The 20218-nt window shown below is 36.7% G+C and overlaps 2 protein-coding genes and 1 long non-coding RNA gene across 3 annotated transcripts; all 3 read left to right on the top strand.

Moving 5' to 3' along the window:
• The first annotated feature begins 277 nt into the window (after window positions 1-277).
• On the top strand, window positions 278-4490 carry LOC137731073 (probable sulfate transporter 3.5). Its single transcript, XM_068470148.1, has 12 exons — window positions 278-590; window positions 753-960; window positions 1082-1253; window positions 1456-1521; window positions 2130-2243; window positions 2473-2589; window positions 2729-2855; window positions 2962-3248; window positions 3515-3705; window positions 3816-3898; window positions 4031-4107; window positions 4215-4490. The coding sequence occupies exons 1-12, from the start codon at window positions 278-280 to the stop codon at window positions 4374-4376; spliced, it is 1917 nt and encodes a 638-aa protein (XP_068326249.1). The 3' UTR covers window positions 4377-4490.
• Window positions 4491-5088: 598 nt separating this feature from the next.
• Window positions 5089-7228, top strand: LOC137728576 (uncharacterized). The gene is made up of 4 exons (XR_011067926.1): window positions 5089-5229; window positions 5369-5389; window positions 6238-6333; window positions 6774-7228. It is a non-coding gene; the product is annotated as an uncharacterized lncRNA (long non-coding RNA).
• Window positions 7229-8839: 1611 nt separating this feature from the next.
• LOC137733101 (coatomer subunit beta'-3-like) lies at window positions 8840-18763 on the top strand. Its single transcript, XM_068472274.1, has 26 exons — window positions 8840-8998; window positions 9172-9192; window positions 9299-9360; window positions 9468-9522; window positions 10016-10052; window positions 10133-10458; window positions 10557-10688; window positions 10805-10953; window positions 11388-11456; window positions 11652-11802; window positions 11910-11975; window positions 12581-12769; window positions 13209-13349; window positions 13440-13514; window positions 13634-13810; window positions 13951-14042; window positions 14132-14248; window positions 14590-14704; window positions 14871-14942; window positions 15215-15411; window positions 15499-15592; window positions 15784-15890; window positions 16046-16175; window positions 16628-16796; window positions 17588-17651; window positions 18454-18763. Exons 1-24 carry the CDS (start codon window positions 8996-8998, stop codon window positions 16766-16768), a joined length of 2718 nt encoding a protein of 905 aa, XP_068328375.1. The 5' UTR covers window positions 8840-8995; the 3' UTR covers window positions 16769-16796; window positions 17588-17651; window positions 18454-18763.
• Window positions 18764-20218: the final 1455 nt, after the last annotated feature.

Below are 20218 nucleotides of genomic sequence, written 5' to 3' on the forward strand. Positions count from 1 at the left end.
GCAATTTTCTATAAAACCAAATCGTTTGAGTCGGACACGAGAGGTTCTTATCCAAGTTCATATATACTACCGTGACTTGTCAAATTAGTGCGCCACACTATTCCCATTAATCTTGGCCATTCCGGCCCATTCCATCATTCCAACCATTCCCCTTTGTTCCTATAAATGTACGTGTTCTTTGGGTAGTTTCTCTCACAACCTATATCTCTAACTCTCGCACTCCTATTTTCTCCTCGTGCTCTTACGATCTCTTATCTGAACTGACTCGGCCTGTTTCATGAATTCCACGGCGAAAACAAGCGGCTCAGTCAGCTTCGCAGCTCCGCGAAGCTTCGGCACCGCCTTCAAATCCGACCTCAAGGAGACCTTTTTCCCCGACGACCCTTTCAAGGCATTCGCAAATGAGAAACCACTTGGGAAGGTCAGGAAGGGTTTCCAATATTTCGTTCCCATCTTGGGATGGCTTCCGAAATACAGTCTGAAGACGTTTCAATACGACGTCCTTGCCGCACTCACCATCACCAGTCTCGCCATTCCTCAAGGAATTAGCTACGCCAAACTCTGCCAGATTCCTCCCATTATCGGCCTCTGTAAGGCCCTCGAATCTGAATCATTGATTAAATTGAATATTATCTTCTAAAATATATGCACACACAGTCCAAGTTCAGCGTCTGGCAAGAGAATATTTCTTCGATAATTTTATGTGCAACCAAACCAATAAATAATTAATGGGTTGTGTTATAATTGTGTAGATTCAAGCTTTGTTCCTCCTCTTATTTATGCAATTTTTGGAGACTCCAAGTACCTCGCTGTGGGAACAGTGGCAGCATGCTCGTTGCTTATTGCCGAAATCATTGGAGAAGTAGCTGATCCAAAGGCAGACCCTACATTGTACCTGCGCTTAGTTTTTACGGCCACCTTTATCACCGGCATTATTCAGACCGCTTTGGGTATTCTAAGGTGAGAATTTATTGTGTAGTACGGAAACAAACAGGTACCGTATATGTATATGTATATGTGTGTGCACCTTTTAATGCAAATTTAACCTAATTATATAAAAGTTATTGTCGTCGATATTCAGGCTGGGGATTCTGGTGGATTTCCTATCACATTCCACCATCACTGGCTTCATGGGAGGGACTGCAATTATAATTTGCTTGCAACAGTTGAAGGGCTTTTTAGGGTTGAAGAATTTCACGACCAAAACCGACGTTGTAAACGTTTTGAAATCAGTATTCCAGCATAGAAACGAGGTCAGTGCTTATCCACATATTAATGCGAAATTAGTGCATATATAGTTTTTTTCCCTAATTTTGGTAACAGTTGATTAATTCCTAAAATGTCGATTATTACAAATCACAGTGGCGTGGATTAGGTGCATGGACGCGCTTTAAAATTGAATGACATTTGCAATAAAAAGAAGGAAATTAATGATATTTTTCACTCTTTTTGCAGTGGAGGTGGGAGAGTGTAGTTCTGGGTATTACCTTCCTCCTTTTACTACAGTTCACCAGGTGGCTGGTGAGTTTTCTGTTCTTCAACAAAAACTCACTGGGATATGGTTCCCGCTATTAAAAAAAAAAAAAAATATATATATATATATATATCTATCTTGTGAGTCGCCGAGCTAGAATTTACAATAATGGGTTACGATACGAACAAAGTCCTCTAACAACTAAATATATTTTAATTTATAATTGGCAAAGACATGTTCTCATATTTTAGGAATATCCTATCACAACATCATTATCAATAACATCAAATACATTTATCATTTTATAAAACCAAGTTATCATTCAACCATTGACTTCCATTCATGTTTCATTATATACAACCAAGTTATCATCCAACTAAAAAAGCTCTCCCTATTTTGAAAAGGTTGTAGTTTTGGTAGGTTTTAAATAAATTAATTAATTAATAAATGCTCTCTCTATTTTGTTTGCCTTAGCTATTGTAGGAGTCATATAAAATTTCGGAAGGGAGATATTTGAGGTTGTTAAGAGTCAGTGGCAGCCGAAGCCTCCGTGTTGGTTTGGTCACTGCTTGTGATCAATAAATAAATGTAGTTTATAAATAATAAATAAATAATTACTCTTCCTCTATATTAATGATGTTCACTTACTTTTCAGAGAAACAGAAAACCAAAGCTATTCTGGGTGTCGGCTATGACTCCACTTGTCGTGGTGGTTGTTGGGTGCCTTATTGCTTATTTTGCCCATGCAAAAGACCACGGAATACCAATTGTAAGTGTGCTAACTTGTTTCAAATATTCATTTATTAATAGAATAGTTAATATAAAAATAAAAGCAAAGGTTTCCATTCAAATTGTATTAAAACTACGAGAAGGACGTTCATGGCACGGAATGTCACGGTGAGAGTGTATTCATAACATGAAAGATGGTCTCTTAGTTTTCATATCTCATTTCTTTTGTTGTTATTTTCTTATATTTATTTATCGATTTCTATTCTCAGGTGGGAGACTTGAAGAAAGGGATCAATCCTTCTTCCATTCAATATTTGACCTTTGACAAAAAATATTTTCCAGCTGTTGTGAAGGCTGCGGCTATTACTGGCCTTATTGCTTTGGCTGTGAGAAAGACCTTAACCTACCTACTAATTATTTCTCCCATTAATTTTCATTTCTGGTTTAAATTAAGGGAGACTTTAGTTTTTAGTTACTACTAGGTTAGTTTAATATGTATTTTAATTATCAAATAACCTTTTTCAGGAGGGAATAGCAATTGGAAGGAGCTTTGCCATAATGAGGAACGAACAAGTTGATGGGAATAAGGAAATGATAGCTTTTGGCTTCATGAACATTATTGGATCTTTCACCTCATGTTACTTGACTACTGGTATATTATATTTACATACAAATTGTTTATCTCCAATTGATTTCACTAATCACTGTTCAACATATTCTATAATTCTTTGATTAATTTTGTATTATAATTTAATTAGGACCATTTTCAAAGACTGCGGTGAATTACAATGCGGGAGCAAGATCACAAATGACAAACGCAGTGATGGCACTTTTTATGATGTTCGTTCTTCTGTTCTTGGCTCCTCTCTTTAGTTACACCCCTCTTGTTGCTTTATCTGCAATTATTATGTCCGCCATGCTTGGACTCATCAAATACAATGAAGTCTATGAACTCTTCAAGGTTGACAAGTTTGACTTCGTCATCTGCATGGCTGCCGTTTTAGGTGTTGCCTTCATTAGCATGGACATCGGTCTCGGTATCTCAGTAAGCACTTCTTCTCACACATGTTTATGCTTTAAGTCTTTTTCAAAAGTGCAAATGCTCTTATAAAAGAACTTGATAGTTGTTTCTCCATAGTGCTTTCAGAATTCATAAACCCTAAAATGTGTTTGAGTGTATTAATTTATGCTAAGTTCAATAAGTGCTTTTGATTTTCTGAAAACACTGGCAGGCTTGTAGCCATTTACGTATTCATTAATCTTATTAGGGTTTTAATCTTGAATTAACCTAGTAAGTCTTTGTTTGATTAGATCGTACTTGGTCTTGTGAGAGCTCTCCTTTATGTGGCTAGGCCTGGCACTTGTAAGCTTGGAAAAATACCAGACTCGGTTATTTACCGTGACATAGAGCAGTATCCAGAAGCTGCGAGGAATTCAGGAGTCCTGGTACTACAAATTGGCTCCCCAGTCTACTTTGCAAATGGCAACTATATAAGGGAAAGGTAATGTTTATGTTTAGCTTATATTATACATTTCAAAATTAACGATATTGCTTAACTAAAATTATAGTATTATTAGTAAATTTTTCTAATTAGTATATATTTGGAAATAGGATTTTGAGATGGGTTTGGGATGAGCAAGAACAATTAGATGCTAGCGGAGGCCAGCTTGAGCATGTCTTGCTCGAATTGTCAGGTACGATTAAACTTGATTATATATCGCATCTTCAAATCTCCCTACCTCATTGATAATTTTTTTATTTTATTTTTGCATCGTTCATGACTGTTTCTCCAATTTAAATTAAATGTTTCAAACTCGATTTCGTAGGAGTTATAACCATCGATATGACTGGCATTGAAACGTTGGCGGAAGTACACAAAACCTTAGCTGCAAGAGGGATTAAGGTAAAGATGAAATGCATGCATTCATGTACTTGTTCATCAATTATTCGTCTTAATAGTTAATTATAACGAGAATAAAAGATAATTTCTGTATTTGTTTGTCATTTTAGCTGGGAATAATAAACCCGAGGATTAAGGTGATGGAGAAAATACAAACGTCACATTTCGTAGACAAGATCGGAAAAGAAAATATCTACTTATCGATCGAGGATGCAATCGTAAATTGCAAGTTTTCGATTCGCAAGTCCAGTGAAGCCGAAGGTTCATCATAAACCGCAAGCGATGATGCATACAATAAGTTTGATGCTGTGTTCTGGGTTTCGATTCTGCAGTTGCTGGTACCCCGAGAAATTTACACTTGGTTGTTGTTGTTGTTGGGGTTTGTTCTTAAGGGGGAAAAGTGGAATTTTATTTCTCCGATGTAAAATTATTATTTTTCTTACTTGATAAGAAATAAGTGTAGTATTACTCTTTTCTTATTGGCAATACCATGGATGATGGATCAAATATTTGGAACTTTTACTTTGTTTTGAAACAATGAAAACCAAAGTATGCGAGGAGGTCAGAGCATACATGATTTTCTTGTAGTTAAAACCGGCTTGCAGTTGGAGCGGTTTTTCTTGTAGCTTGCAAGTTGTAGATGTGCGTTAAGCTAATCTGAATACAGAAATAATACATTATTCTAGCCAACTTCATCCTACGCTTATACATGCAATTTTTATTTATTAAATACAAATATAAATTAGCAACGATTTTCATACCCGCATTTTCTTGTCATCAACTTTTCTCTTGGTTCTCATCTAATGTTTTATTTATTTTAATTCTATTCAATTCAACGACTGGAAATGCATAGTACAGAGTAAAAAAAAAGAAGTGTAAAAATTATTTTCGAAATAAATAAATAAATTATAAATCATGACACAACTACAAGTCCAAACCCAAACATTATTTTGGACTCTGTTCCGAACTGAAAGTGCGAGCCCACAGGACTCACACCTCCATTCGAACTCTGCCTCCGGGCTCAATCCGCTTCCATCTCTGTACCGCCAAGGCCTTCCAGCTTCGCTCTTCGGAGCTCCGCACCGACTTCCTCGAGCTCCTTCATCTCCCAGCTCACGGAAAATGGTAAATGCGAACCGAAAGTTTACTCTAAGTTTCAATATTTTACTTAGTTTAACTTCATCTCTGCCTTTCTTACTGTTTTTTCTTGTGAATTTTGATTAATTTCATCAATTTTTGCGCTGTTTCCATGGTGAATTTGCAGCCTCTCCGGCTCGATATCAAGGTAGATTTTGTTATCCGTTTCGATTTTATCAATTTTTTTATGATTCATAAGTGCATTTTCACTTATTATTTTGATGCTGCTCTTGAATTCTTTAAAGTTGGGATTTCATAAGAATTTTAGTTTATCAAAACTGCTGTTAGAAATGTAATTTTTTTTTTTCCTGGAAAATAGTTTATTTCTCATAATTCCTAGTTGTTCCTGAATTGTTTTATGGTGATATTGTTTCTTGCTGCCTGTGATTAGCTATAGGGTTAAGTGATTCGTGCTTTTCAGAAACCTAAGTGATTGCAGATGGGATATGGTGAGGTTAATGTGAAAGCTAAGAAGATAGTTTTTGTAACTGTTGGAACTACCAGTTTTGATGCTCTTGATCGAGAGGTGGATACGCGTGAGGTTAAACAAGAGTTGGTATACTCGGCTTCTCTTTGAAATGGGCCGCGGATCCTACATTCCCACGAAGATATTTCTCAACCGAGTTATGCGATTAGTTGCTGCTCTTCATTATCTACTGCAAAGTAGCAAACTTTAGTGGTGCAAAGTGGATTTGTAAACGAATGCGTTATCCAGTTTGCTATTTTAGATTTGGGTTTATGGGTAGCTGTAGTGTTGATATTCAATTCCTACGCAGATAGAGGTTAAAAGAAAAAAACTAGTTTGTCCGTGCTTTCATAAATTCAAACAAGAATTCATCCGTTGCTTGATTTTCTACTACTTTGAAATAGCCTGGTTGCTAGTAATGTTGTAGCAACAGAATGGAGGAATGTTAAGTTAAATGACTTCCATGTTCTCTTATGTCAGACATACTTTGTGCAACATCTTTCCCCCTCAACATTGTTGTTATAATGCAGGCTGAAGGAGGAGATGAGCCCCTTGCTGTTGACTACACTTTTTCTTCGAGCATTGCAGACCATCTGAGAGCAGCATCTCTTGTGTCAGTCATGCAGGTATGATTCTGATAGCGTCTGTTTATCTTTCTGCATTTTTTTTACCATCTGAATAATAGAAGACTTGCAGAGATACTGATGTATTTCTTAAAGAATATTTGGCTTTAGCGTCTTCAGCTAAAATGCAGCGCTAATTCATCACTTAGAATCTGAGTAGCTATAATGTATTAGTTTCATCTCTTTTCTTGTCGTAAATGCGACGCTTGTCTATAATTTCTAAATTTAGTTGACGAGTGCTATATTCTGCAGAAAATTTATTTTTCCCCTCTAGTTTTTGGATTCATCATTTTTGAAATGATTTTTTGTCAAAATAGTATAAAAAGTACTATGCTCGCCCACGGACACTTTGTCACGTTGTAAAAAGTATAAAAACTTTGTTGATTGTGAGCCATTTTTATTTTCGTTGATGTTTGATGTGAATATAATTTGCTGCGGTGCAGTGTCAGGGAGCATGTATTCGAGACTTTGCAGCTTGGTAAGCCCTTAGTCATGGTAGCGAATGAAGATCTGATGAATAACCATCAGAGTGAGTTGGCAGAAGAAGTTGCAGACGTGAAGCATTTGTACTATGCTCGCCCACCAGATATGAATTTGGGTTCCCTGGTTCCGTACCATCCAGGTGATGCCACACCAGTTGCCAAGTTTATCAGCAGGTTTCTTGGTTTTGCACATGATTGATGGAATTGTAAATTTCTTTTACTTTTATGAAGGTATTATCGATCGAGATGCATGTTTGAAACGGCATGTACAATTTGAATAAAGATTTGTAGACGTGGGTTAGGCCAACTTGAGTGCAAAAAGAGAACACATACGTCCCAACTCGATTAGGCCTAGACCTGCACTTTCTTTGTTGATAAAGTAGATATATAAAAACGCAACGATTTTTACACTTTTATTTTCTTATCTTGCACATTTGTCTTTGTTTTTATTCCTTGATTTTATTTATTTATTCAATTGAACAACTAAAAATCCAATTGTGCAGAATAACCAAAAAAGAGAACGGATTTTATATAATTATAATTTGACTGTCAGATAATGACTGTATTAAATATATATATATATATATTCACATGAATTATATCTGATCGTCAGGTGGTTATTGTATTAAATACATTTATGTATTGTAGCTAATTATGAAACTCGCTTCCAAAATAAATAAAGGGTAAATTACATTTTCATACCTCAGGTTTGGGGTCTATTTCAATTCCTTACAACATCTTCAAAACATTTCATACCTTAAGTACTATTTTATTTCAAAATAATACTTCCGTTACATTTTCCAACCATTGATTCGTTAAATGCTGACATAGTTGCCACATGTATGTCATGTGGTTGCCAAATGTCTTCCACGTGGCAAAAAAATAAAAATAAAAATTTAAAAAAAAAACATGAATTAAAAAATAAAAACTTGAAAACTCATAAACCCACCCCACCCCCACAACCCCTCTTCTCCCTCCCAAGCATCCCAACCACCTCCCTCTCCTCCACTCTCTTCACCTTCCCTCCCATTCTATCCCATCCAAAACCTGAATTTTCTCACCTAAAAAAAAAAAAAAAAAATATTGAAATACACAGCGACCCACAGCTTGCAAGAAGAAGAAGAAAAAGAAGAAGAAGAAGATGAAGAGAAGGAGGGAGGAAGAAAGAAAAAAAAATTGAAACTATCCCTCCCCCCTCCTAACTGACCCACATCTGCAAGAAGAAGAAGAAGAAGAAGAGGAGGAAGCGGAGGAAGAAAGGAAAAAAACATAAATAAATTTGAAACTATCCCTCCCGTTCCCCGCCCCCCCCACCCCGACCCAACTTCCTTCCATCCCCCCCCTACCCCGCACTGCCCAGCGACCCTCCCCCACCCCGACCCAGCTCCCTTCCCCCTTCCACACCCCACCCCCCCCCCCCCGAAAAACCCCCCGCTCGAAGATGATTTTTGGGACTTTTTTTTCCTCCTCCTCCTCCTTCTTCTTCTTCTTCTTCTTCTTTCAAGTTTAGGGATGTTGGGATGCTTGGGAGGGAGAAGAGGGGTTATGGGGTGGGGTGGGTTTCTGTGTTTTCAGGTTTTTTTTTTTTTTTTTTTTTTTTTAATTCATGTTTTTTTTTCAAAAAAAAAATTTTAATTTTTTTTTTTTTTGCCACATGAAATACATTTGGCAACCACATCAGCATTTAACGGACTAATGGATGAAAAATGTAACGGATGTATTATTTTAAAATAAAATAGTACTTAAGGTATGAAAGTGAAATATTTTAAAGATATTGTAAGGAATTGAAATAGATTCTAAATCTGAGATATGAAAATATAATATACCCATAAATAAATGAAAAACTACATGTCGATGAGTCTCAAGCCCATGGTTTGCAGTCAAGAAAAATAGTGGACGTAACATTAGGCCCAAATCTAAATCCAAATGCAAATCCAAAATATAGGTTTGGACTCGAGCCCGAGCCCAAAGCCTACATTAGCCCTATCTCCCTCTCTCCCTCTCTCTCTCTCTCTCTCAGAAGAACACTCTGTTATTCTTTGCGAGCGAACTGAACGTGCGAGCCCACAAGACTTACACCTCCGTTCGAACTCTGAATTCAATTCGCTTCGATCTCTTCATCGCCGATTCTTTCCATCTTCCCTCTTCGGAGCTCCGCACCGACTTCCTCGAGCTCTCCAAAAATGGTAACGTTCCAGATTTTGGTTTCGGCTCGGATCTGAAAATGTGAACCGAAATTTCACTCTAAATTTCAAGATTTTACTTGGTTTAACTTCATCTCTGCATTTCTTACTGTTTTCTCTGGTGAATTTTCACTGATTTACTCCATTTTTCTGCTGTTTCTATGTTGAATTTGCAGCCTCTCAGGCTCGATATCAAGGTAGATTTCCCTCAGTTTCGTTCAGTTTGTGTTATCCGTTTCAAGTTTGAGCTTTTCGTTTTCGGAGCTTTCAATATTCTGCTTACTGTGATTGCGAATTATGCAGCGGAAATTTGTGCAAAGAACCGAGAGAGTTAAGTCTTTGGATCTACATCCATCTGAGCCATGGTAATTTTTACCAATCCTAACATACTATGCTCTTTCACTGTTTCTGTAATTGTGAATTTGTTTCGAATCGGTGAGGCCTACTTATACTGTGTTTATCTTTGTGGCAGGATCCTTGCGAGTCTGTATTCCGGAACTGTGTACATCTTCAATTACCAGTCACAGGTATGTCACACTTGTCCGATTCTAGTATTTGTCTTGGGTTAACACATTACTTGCTTCGGGGTTTGATCTCGCGGACATGGTTGCATTTTCAAATTACCGCTTCTCTGTTGTATTTGCCGTGCTTGGAAACTCCTTTTCTTTGTGTGATTATTGAACAGTCATAGAAAGCTTTTCTTTATTGTCAGTAGGCTGCATTAGTCGAGAACACAACAAGTGAGTGACCGCTAAGACTAACAAATTGAGCTTTTAGTGAATGAAAAATTCATATTTTCAAAATGGCACAGGTTAAGATGTTTCATACGGGTGGTCCCTCCTTCCATTGAAATTACCTTATTCTGTTGCTCTTAACCATCATTGATGTCTTTGGACAATCCATACTTCAAAGATCGATTCTTTCCTTGTGAGACTTTATATGTTTGGCTTCTTTGATATCAAATCTTTTGTGGGTGTAATTATGTTAGTGCTGACTGTAATTTTCCTAATTTACATGCAGAGCATGGCAAAGTCTTTTGAAGTCACTGATTTGCCAGGTAATTGCATGTTAGTTTTCGTATTAGCTCAATGTTCTAGATAATCAAACATGTTTGATGTATAAATTTACTGCTTGCAGTTCGGTCAGCAAAGTTTGTAGTGCGTAAGCAGTGGGTAGTGGCTGGAGCTGATGACATGTTTATTCGTGTATACAATTATAATACAATGGATAAAGTTAAAGTCTTTGAAGCACACTCAGACTACATTAGATGTGTGGCTGTCCATCCAACACTTCCATATGTTTTGTCATCATCCGATGACATGCTTATCAAACTGTGGGATTGGGAAAAAGGTTGGATGTGTACTCAGATATTTGAAGGACATTCTCACTATGTGATGCAAGTGACCTTTAACCCTAAAGACACCAACACTTTTGCAAGTGCTTCCTTGGATCATACTGTAAAGGTGGGTTTAGAAATGTTCCTCAGTAACCCGTGTAAGTTTATATTAGAAAATAATCAGTTGTGCATACTATTAATTGTTTGTCATTATCTTGTTTCCAGATCTGGAATCTTGTCTCCCCTGACCCAAATTTTACATTGGATGCTCACTCGAAAGGGGTAAATTGTGTTGATTACTTCACTGGCGGTGATAAACCATACTTAATCACAGGTTCAGATGATCATACAGCAAAGGTACACACCATTTTCTTGAAAATTCAGTGTTATTGTGTGGACTGACCTTCACTGTTTGTGCATGCATGCATGCATGGTTATCTTGAAAACACTGTAATCGGAAGTTATGTAAACAGGTGTGGGACTATCAGACAAAAAGCTGTGTTCAGACACTTGATGGACATACTCACAATGTATCTGCAGTTTGCTTTCATCCAGAACTTCCAGTTATAATTACTGGTTCAGAGGATGGAACTGTTAGAATATGGCACTCGACCACTTATCGGTAAGTTTTAAATTTCAAGTGTACAAGTGTTTGTTTCAGCTATTTTGGATGTCCTATTGTCAATTTCATTTATTCTTAGTTGCCAAGGATCATTTTGTTTGCCTTTGGATTGTTAAGGCTCGGAAAATAAAATAGTGTTTTGCCTTCTTGCCCGGAATGCACCTAGACCATGTGATGAGAATTTTGTTATGTTAGTATATTGCATTCTTGAAAGACTTTGCCTACTTTTTATTAAATGGTATTTTTCTTTTAGGTCTTTAATGAATAAAACATACTGTTCAGTTTGCATTTTATGTTTCTCTTCCTTTTACAGGCAGGCTATTGGATTCTGTCGTACCTTTTATGCCTCTCCATGTTTTACACTATCATTTTGTTGATTTACTGGTTCTCTCAGAGAAAAGGGAATTCTTTTTACATGAATAATTACTTTGCAGGCTTGAAAACACATTGAATTATGGACTTGAACGTGTTTGGGCTTTTGGGTACATGAAAGGTTCACGCCGGTAAGCCTTGTTGTCTTTATTTTTTATTTGTTTTCTATGTGTACAAACTATTAGTTAGCTTTTGATGTAAATTATTGAGTAAGACCAGACCTTCACTATTACAATACCTTGGAATGCTGAAATCTGAGTGGGTGCTTTGTGAACTATAATATTGTTTGATGTGATGGTTTCATAAGATCTCTTATATGCGTACAGGATTGTAATTGGTTATGATGAAGGAGCCATAATGGTTAAAATTGGTCGAGAAGTACCAGTTGCTAGCATGGATAGTGGTGGAAAAATTATTTGGGCAAAGCATAATGAGATTCAAACTGTGAATATCAAAAGCGTTGGAGCAGATTTTGAGGTTCAATATCCCTACTTCCTCAGACTTTGATCATTCTGCCTGACATGGTTCTAGAACTAGATATTCTTATGCTTGAATTTATAAACATTGATGATTGTAAAACTCAGGCTACAGATGGAGAAAGATTGCCTTTGGCCGTGAAGGAGTTGGGAACCTGTGACCTTTATCCTCAAGTAAGTTTATCTGTTTGAGGAACATTAATCCAGTGATTTTTTTTTGGTCAACTTACCTACCTTATTACATTGTTAAGGTGTTTCCAAGCTTTCTGCTGTGATGTTTGTCTTGTCCATAGTAGACAGAACAGTCCTCTTTTCATGAATGCGCATGATACATCAGTTCAAGTTACTGTGGATCTGGCTTTTTAACCATGATGCATTACTATTGCAGAGATTTTATGTTAACATGAAGAGATATAGAGGAGAGTGAGGAAGATTTGAAACAATTTGAAACAAGATTCTTGTCTCCTCATTGTTCTGAGTCTCAGTTTTGGCTCTAAGTTCTGTATGGGTGTGACTGTGCTCGTGTCCACCCAACCTTATACTATAATTTTTTTTGAATTTCCAATTGATCAAATTGTGGTCAAGTCACAACTAACAAGGCATCAGCTGTGAAGCAATTCCGTACCTTTAGCAATTTGTTGAAGTCCCAAATCCTTTATTATTATTTTTTTTCTCAAAACCGCCCACACTTGTAGATTCGTATAAGACTATGACTATTAAACGCCTAATTTTAATTACATTGTTTTGACAAACGGATTTTATTTTGAGTTTGATTTCAGAGTTTGAAGCACAACCCCAATGGAAGGTTTGTTGTTGTCTGTGGAGATGGCGAGTACATAATATACACAGCTTTAGCATGGAGAAATAGATCCTTTGGTTCAGCATTGGAATTTGTTTGGTCATCTGATGGAGAATGTGCTGTTAGGGAAACTACATCAAGGATAAAAGTTTATAGCAAAACTTTCCAGGTTTTGAACCTTTTTAACTCCTTTGTTTTCCATTAATAAATTCCTGTAAGTTATTGCTAATGTTACTTTTGCAAGAACACTTCTCTTTTGCCCTATTTTCCTCCACAAGTTGTGCTCTCTAGAATTTTACACGAGTAAGGCAATGCCTTGACTGTATAGGGACAATGAATGTATTGGTTAAACTGTAGACACCAGTTTGGACAAAAGTTAGTGAATGATGCAATGTTTGAACTTGGAAGTGAGAATACTTATCAGAAATTCTGTATTCATCTTATGAGAGTGGTGGCAGATCTATTCTTTGCTTAAAAAACCATTGCCTTTTGAATTAAAACAATGGCTAATTCATGCAGATACGTAATCTATGAAAAGAGATGGAATTTTCCCCTAACAGTATATTTGCCTTGTTTTCAAATCTGATCGAGTTAAAATTTGATTTCAGGAGAAGAAGAATGTTCGACCAACATTTTCTGTAGAACATATTTATGGAGGGGTCTTACTGGCAATGCGCTCAAATGACTTCATATGCTTCTATGACTGGGCGGAATGCAGATTGATTAGACGTATTGATGTCAATGTTAAGGTGTAACATATACGAAATTTTGATTATCAGACTTCTTATTCTGGCTGCATGGGTACTAATACATTCCTTTGGTTGCTTTGACTGTTCAAGAATGTTTATTGGGCTGATAGTGGCGATTTGGTGGCAATCACGAGTGATTCATCATTCTACATTCTAAAATACGATGTAAAAGTTCTCCCATTTAAGCTCTCCTATCCCATCTTCATTTGCATTTGCGTAGTTTTTTCTGTATATCTGAGCTAAAAGTAATTCATATAATTAACTTAGTGTGGTTGATTTGGCAGAGGGATGTAGTCTCATCCTATTTTGACAATGGAAGGCCAGTTGATGAACTAGGTGTAGAGGATGCTTTTGAACTCCTCTATGAAATAAATGAGCGTGTCAGAACTGGATTATGGGTCGGGGACTGTTTCGTTTACAATAACACTTCTTGGCGACTTAACTATTGTGTTGGTGGCGAGGTATACAAAATTTGTGGCTTTTTAAAATCAGTGTTCTGGACCAGACTTTTATTATGTCACTGTTGTTCTCAGAATATTATTTAGGGCATTAAAAAAAAAACTTGGAGATGGTGCTCTGTTTTGACTCGGTGGCTTTTCAGGTGACCACAATGTTTCACCTGGACCGGCCCATGTACTTGCTGGGATATCTTGCCAATCAAAGTCGTCTCTTTCTAATTGATAAAGAGTTTAAGTGAGTGTACAAGCTGCAGTTCTGAAGGGGAGTCAACGCATGCACTTCGGAGTGTTTATTTTAACTTGTTAATATTGTTACCTATGCAGTGTCATTGGATACACCTTGCTTCTCAGCTTGATCGAGTACAAAACACTTGTTATACGTGGAGATTTAGAGCATGCAAAGCAAATCTTTCCAACAATTCCTCCAGAGCAACATAATAGGTAGGAAACCATATTTTGTATGGGCAACTGTTGTGCACCATCTAGTGATATTAGATATAGCTTAAAGCCCAGATCCATTTCTTACCTAAAACCGCATTTCATATTGCTTTTTGGTTCTCATACAAGTATAATTATTATTAGTTCAATAAAAAGGATCCTAATATAATAATCTGATTTACAAGTATATTATATTCGTTTTTCCTGATTTACTATCTCTATCACATGTGTTTCCTTTTTTGTTCTGTTCTGATACGTAGTTGATATTTTGGTGATCGTTTTTTTTTTTTTTTTTTTTTTTGTAAATTGACTGACATATTGATGTAAATTTTGCTTTTATCCAGTGTGGCTCGATTTTTGGAATCTCGAGGTATGTTGGAGGATGCACTGGAAGTGGCTACAGACGCTGACTACAAATTTGATCTTGCTATACAGCTGGGTAGACTTGAGATTGCAAAGGTGAGATTTGTTTACTTAGTTAATTGTTGTTATTAAGTTGTCAGGAAGGTTTGCTCTGGATAATTTGAAGAGAAATCGTGGTGTGTAATTCCTTTATACAAAAAAACTCTTTCTAATAACTATTTATTGGTTGTTTGAAGATATTTTATTTTCTTCTTTCTGGCAGGAAATTGCTACAGGAGCCCAAAGTGAATCCAAATGGAAGCGGCTGGGAGAATTAGCCATGTCCACTGGGAAGGTATTCCCTTACTGCTGTCTTCTGTTTGAACTCCATTAAACAAACCGAGAGACCCTCATTCACTCACACCTCAAGACTACTGAGTTGCTCATCCAAACATCGTGATTGAAGGGGATCATAAAGGACTTTTGTCTTGTTTGAAAGAACTAGATATTCTTTGTTATCAATTGTGGTCACGAGTTTGTTGATGATTAAACACCTTTGAATCTATGATGCCTCACATTTTTTTTACATTCAAAATCTTGATTCATATGCTTGAATGGGTTATGCAGCTTGATTTGGCTGAAGATTGTCTATCAAATGGAATGGACCTTTCTGGCTTGTTGCTTCTCTATTCTTCTCTTGGAGATGCCCAAGGAATATCAAAACTTGCATCCCTTGCCAAAGAGCAAGGAAAGAATAATGTTGCATTCCTTTGTTTATTTATTCTGGGTAAATTGGAAGAATGCATACAGCTGTTGTTGGAAAGGTAAATTTCTGTTTACCCTAATTATGACCATTCAATTTCTCAAGTTGTCCTTTTTGTATGTTAAAGCGTTGGCATCTTTCATTACAGTGAAAGGATACCTGAAGCAGCTTTAATGGCACGATCTTACCTACCAAGCAAGGTCTCAGAGATAATTTCAATTTGGAGAAATGACCTGAACAAGGTTAAACTTTTGCATGTTTTTTAGTTCATGAACATGATGCTTTTCTTTTAAGTGAAATGTATAGGTGAGATGAAGGAAGTGATACCAACGGAAAATTGTTATATACTCTACTTTATCCACCAATTGAAGCAAGGAAATATTTGTGCAAATATTTGATTATTCTAAAATATTCTTAATTTTCAATATGACAGGTCAATAAAAAAGCTGCTGAATCATTGGCCGATCCGCAAGAGTATCCTAATTTGTTCGAGGACTGGCAGGTTTCTCTTGCCCTTGAGTCTAAAGACGCAGAAAATAGGTATCCACCCTTCATCTCACTGTTCAACATCAGGGTCATTAACATTCTACTTTTTAGCGCTGCAGTAGAGTAGATATCACCTTTATTACTGACTGCCAATAAATTGTGCTTATGCTTTTTGGGATGATTGTGGATTGGTTTGTGGTCATTTGCAGAGGCATTTATCCTCCTGCTGAACAATACCCAGTCTATGCTGAGAAGCCAACCACCAACCTAGTGGAAAGGTTCAGAAGCATGCAAATTGATGAAGAAGCCACAATCGAAAATGGAGATCTGGATCATGAGGTAAATTGTCCAATTGATGACAAATAGATGTTTATAACCAGCTAACGTTCTTGAATCGATGATAAAGCTGATTCACATCTGAGTTACTTGCTTACATAGTTATTAGTATTTCTTCACTTTTTAACTCATCTTTGAGAGTGCAGAAGTTCAAATAAGGTCTCGGACTTACAAAACCGCGGCTAAAGTTTGTTCTGGCCTTTTTTTTTCTTTTTGGGAGATTAAAACACAAAGTTCTGTTTCTTGCGTCTTGCATTTTGAAACTTTGTCACACTATTGGTGATTCTATCCAACTGTAGATGGTACGTTAGGAATTTTATTCTGTAGTTGAAGCATTGTCAACCATAAAAAGACTTCTCTTTCAGCTTTTCTTTAGTTAAAAACCTCTAATGTTTGTTCCATGAAGGGATGATTTTACCGGTTTTTTAATTGGATTGTGTGTGTCTTCGTTTCAGGATGTGCAGGCGAATGGAGAAGATCAAGGTGAAGGAGAGGCTGTTGAGGAGGATGCTGACTCCATGAACGGTGTTGTTTTTGTAAATGGAAACCAGGATGAAGAGTTGGATAAAAATGATGAAACTACTTCATCACCCTAAAGGCGATTGTGGATGTGTGAATATTCTGGTGATTAATTCAGCACTCAAAATTTTGAATTTGGTGTTCTATCATTATTGATATTGTTGCTATGGTGGTTTCTGCTGCTGCTCTCTTTCTTCTCAATATTGTCGTTGTGAGTCCAGTCTTTATTTTTGGCTTTTCATCAAGCATCCGTTAATTTTTTACCTAGTAACTTTTTGAATTCCATAACAATCATCAGAGCTTTTATACAAGCTCTCGATGAATGGCCAGCTTTCTTGGCCTAGTAAATATGGTTTTCCTGAATCTGTTTTAGGCACGTTTCTTTTTCCTTATATATCCCTTTATGCATTGCCAATTCATATCTTTTGAGGATAAGTTCATCTTTAAAATATTTGAGGTTAATTTCATCTTTAAAACACACTAAAACCACACCCCCTAAACTTGCCCAATAAGATTCCTCATGTATTGCTTATAAATCTGGTCAGCGATATCATGTTTGAATCTGAATTATATTTGAGTTTTTTATTAGTAACGTTTGATGTTCCTTGAAATTATAAATCTGGTCAGCAATATCATGTTTGAATCTGAATTAGATTTTAGTTTTTTATTAGTACTGTTTGATGTTCCTCACATCTGCCCAAGAAGGGGGGGAAAGAAGAAGCATGCTTCCCTTTGTATCGTTATTGTGTCTGATAATGAATTTGGTGGTGTTTCGAATATCGTAGAGCATCATCTGTCTACAGATGCACATCATAACAATCTAATATTTGATGTTATTTAGAAGTCAATTGATGCTGATAGTTTTTCTTTTTCTGTTTTCTGGGTTGAAAATGCAGTGTTTAAGCCACATCAATAGTTCTCTTAAACAGCTAGCTCCAGCTGTTACACACCAATCTTCAGGTAAGATAAATGTCTTTACCATATTAAATATTTTCTTATTAAGTTCTGTTTACAAGCCTATATTACTCAGTCGCTCACGTATTAAACAAAAATAAATAAACATGACTTCCTGGTTCCTTCATCGGAGCTTGCTCATCTGTCTACATCCGAGTTTGCTCATCTGTCTACATCCGAGCTTGCTCATCTGTCTACATCCTTAGAGATCACTCAGCATTTGGAAAGATCAGTGCAGTTTCAAATTAAACATCATCACTAAACGAGGGCTTGGGCCATACTATGTCGAATTGTCTTCATCTCTACAAAATTGTTTAGTATATAGTTTAAACAATTAGAATAAAGTAGGATATTGGGAATCACTAGCAGCTACTCAATCTGTGTCCAGCTTCATCAAGCAACTGAACTTTAATCATACTAAGTTCAAAATCTGGTCTTGTATTTATTTGAGCAATTAACTTAAATTTCATTCGGTGGAGGGTTGGTCCGGTCCTATGACAAATTTCATATTTGAACTTTGTCCCAAGTTAGTTGAGCCCTTTCAATTGTTAATCCAACCTAATACCTTCTTACAAAAGATCTTGTTTGCTCTAGGATTAAGCATTTTCATGCATCTTAAATCGTGTCCCCAAAAACGCTTGGCGTTCCAGCATCACGTGGGTTCCATCTTATAATCCCTACAATTGTTAGCTCTACTTATCGAGTCCCATATATAGGACCCATATATTTGCTAATTTTTTACATGCTTCCTTGTAAATTTTAGGTTCGTGACCTCTTACAAGAGTTTCGCTTTTTCTTTTCTCTGCAGGGTGACTTGTAAAATTCTCCCATGTACAACCTGGAAAGCACCACTTGTAGTTCCTATTAAGACCAGTTATTCCTGTGACACTTTACACTTTTACAGATGCAAAAGATGTCAAAGAAGAAAAAGCTTCTCGTAATTATTGAACCCGGTAAAGATTTTGATCGGATTGGTCGCTTTATATTATTACACAACTTTTATTAGGTGAGCATAAAATGTCGGAAAGAGAAAACCCCCGGTGGCGGGCGGCGGATTGCGGATTGCTTCCCATGTGTGACCTGTGATTTTGCAGCTAAATGAAATCTCCCTATCATAATGTGTTAAGCATGTAGGATTACGTGTTGTTCTGCATTAGAAAAAGAAGTTGGTTTTGTTTGCTAATGACCTGTTCAATGTTCATCATCGTATTATATAAATTAGGTTAGTTTGATTCCTTTTGCGTCTTGTTCAAGTTGGTAATCATTATTAAACAATGTTTTGGTCGTAGCCAATCATTTGGTTTATCGTCTAATTAACGTGTCGTCGGCTGCGAAAGGTTTGTCGGAATCTCATTCCGAAAAATTAAAGAAACAAACTTTCAAAAGTACTATGTTGATGGGTTTTAAATTTTAATATTTGTTGGAATCTTAAGTTTTCGTTAATTGTGTTTTGGTTTGGTGGCTTCGGCTATAAGTTCATTGGGTTCAACAAATTGAGATCCTCTCCAGCTCTGACACTCTCCGGCTCTGTGTCAGAGACGGAGAGGTTCTTGATTAAGGGTCAACAACATAGATATGGGTTTAATCATATACAAGTCCCTTTAAATTATAATGAGTGTTTTTTAATATAAATTTTTTTCATAAATTATGACACAATTATCTGAGTCTGGTTATGGAACTACAGGCTAGGGTTTGTATGATATAACTTAATAGGTTGGTTTGTTTTCATGTGCCGACATTTTTGCTGGTTTATGGAAAGGAAATAATTGGAGAACCTTTCCATAAATTTCACATGAGAAGCAGGTGGCAAATGCAACCATCTTCTGCTTTATTTTTATTTATTTTGTCCATCATTCTTGCAGGAAGGTGAAAGGTTTTAGTGGAGGTAAATAGCTTTTGGTCCCTTCCTATAAGGTCAAGTACAAACCCTTTTAATTTCTTCTCTCCATAGTTCTTAGGTAAATAACACTAGGGTACACGTCCGTCTTTTCCCTCTACATTTATGCCTTGTTTTTCTCTCTCGATAGTGTACTGTCTTTTGATTTATTCAATAAAAATGCGAGTGTGATAAAAAGTGTTTGTGCTTGCACGGTGGTGTGAGTTAGGTGAGATAGGCTGAGATTAGACGAGAGCATTGTGATGCCGGTCCCATGAAGCGTAGGGAAACCATACAATTCTCCTAGGCGGAGCTCTCTCATGTCCAGAGTCGGATCAACCAAACCACAAGTTTTATCAATCCCATTATTATCTCACATGTGCAATTAATACCGTACTTTAATATGTAAATTCGTTGCTTATTTACTACATAACACATAAAATAATAATACCACATCACGACGTTACTTTCACATGCGGAAGATTTCTCGAAACACAGTTAAAGCTCCAAAGGCTCCAACCTACACTATCGTGACAACAATAAACATGCTCCATTCGAACGGAAAGTTGGAATGGTGTTACTGTCCCACGCAGAGACCCTTAGGAGGGAGGGGGGGGTCCTGTGCATAAAGGGATCCCTATTCCGTATCTTATCTTTGAAAAGGGTACCAAGTTCTTTGTCGTTGATAAGATGAAAC

Source organism: Pyrus communis, chromosome 1 (assembly GCF_963583255.1).
Source record: "Pyrus communis chromosome 1, drPyrComm1.1, whole genome shotgun sequence".
NCBI classification, from domain to species: domain Eukaryota; kingdom Viridiplantae; phylum Streptophyta; class Magnoliopsida; order Rosales; family Rosaceae; genus Pyrus; species Pyrus communis.

Excerpts from the sequence above, each read along its gene's own strand:
- LOC137733101 (XM_068472274.1), top strand. Across the intron at positions 10,689-10,804 it reads CAGATGATCATACAGCAAAG|GTGTGGGACTATCAGACAAA; the intron begins GTACACACCATT and ends TTATGTAAACAG. Across the intron at positions 15,891-16,045 it reads TCTAAAGACGCAGAAAATAG|AGGCATTTATCCTCCTGCTG; the intron begins GTATCCACCCTT and ends GGTCATTTGCAG.
- LOC137731073 (XM_068470148.1), top strand. The coding sequence starts at position 278 with ATGAATTCCACGGCGAAAACAAGCGGCTCAGTCAGCTTCGCAGCTCCG. Across the intron at positions 2,590-2,728 it reads CTGGCCTTATTGCTTTGGCT|GAGGGAATAGCAATTGGAAG; the intron begins GTGAGAAAGACC and ends AACCTTTTTCAG. Across the intron at positions 3,899-4,030 it reads TGTCTTGCTCGAATTGTCAG|GAGTTATAACCATCGATATG; the intron begins GTACGATTAAAC and ends TCGATTTCGTAG.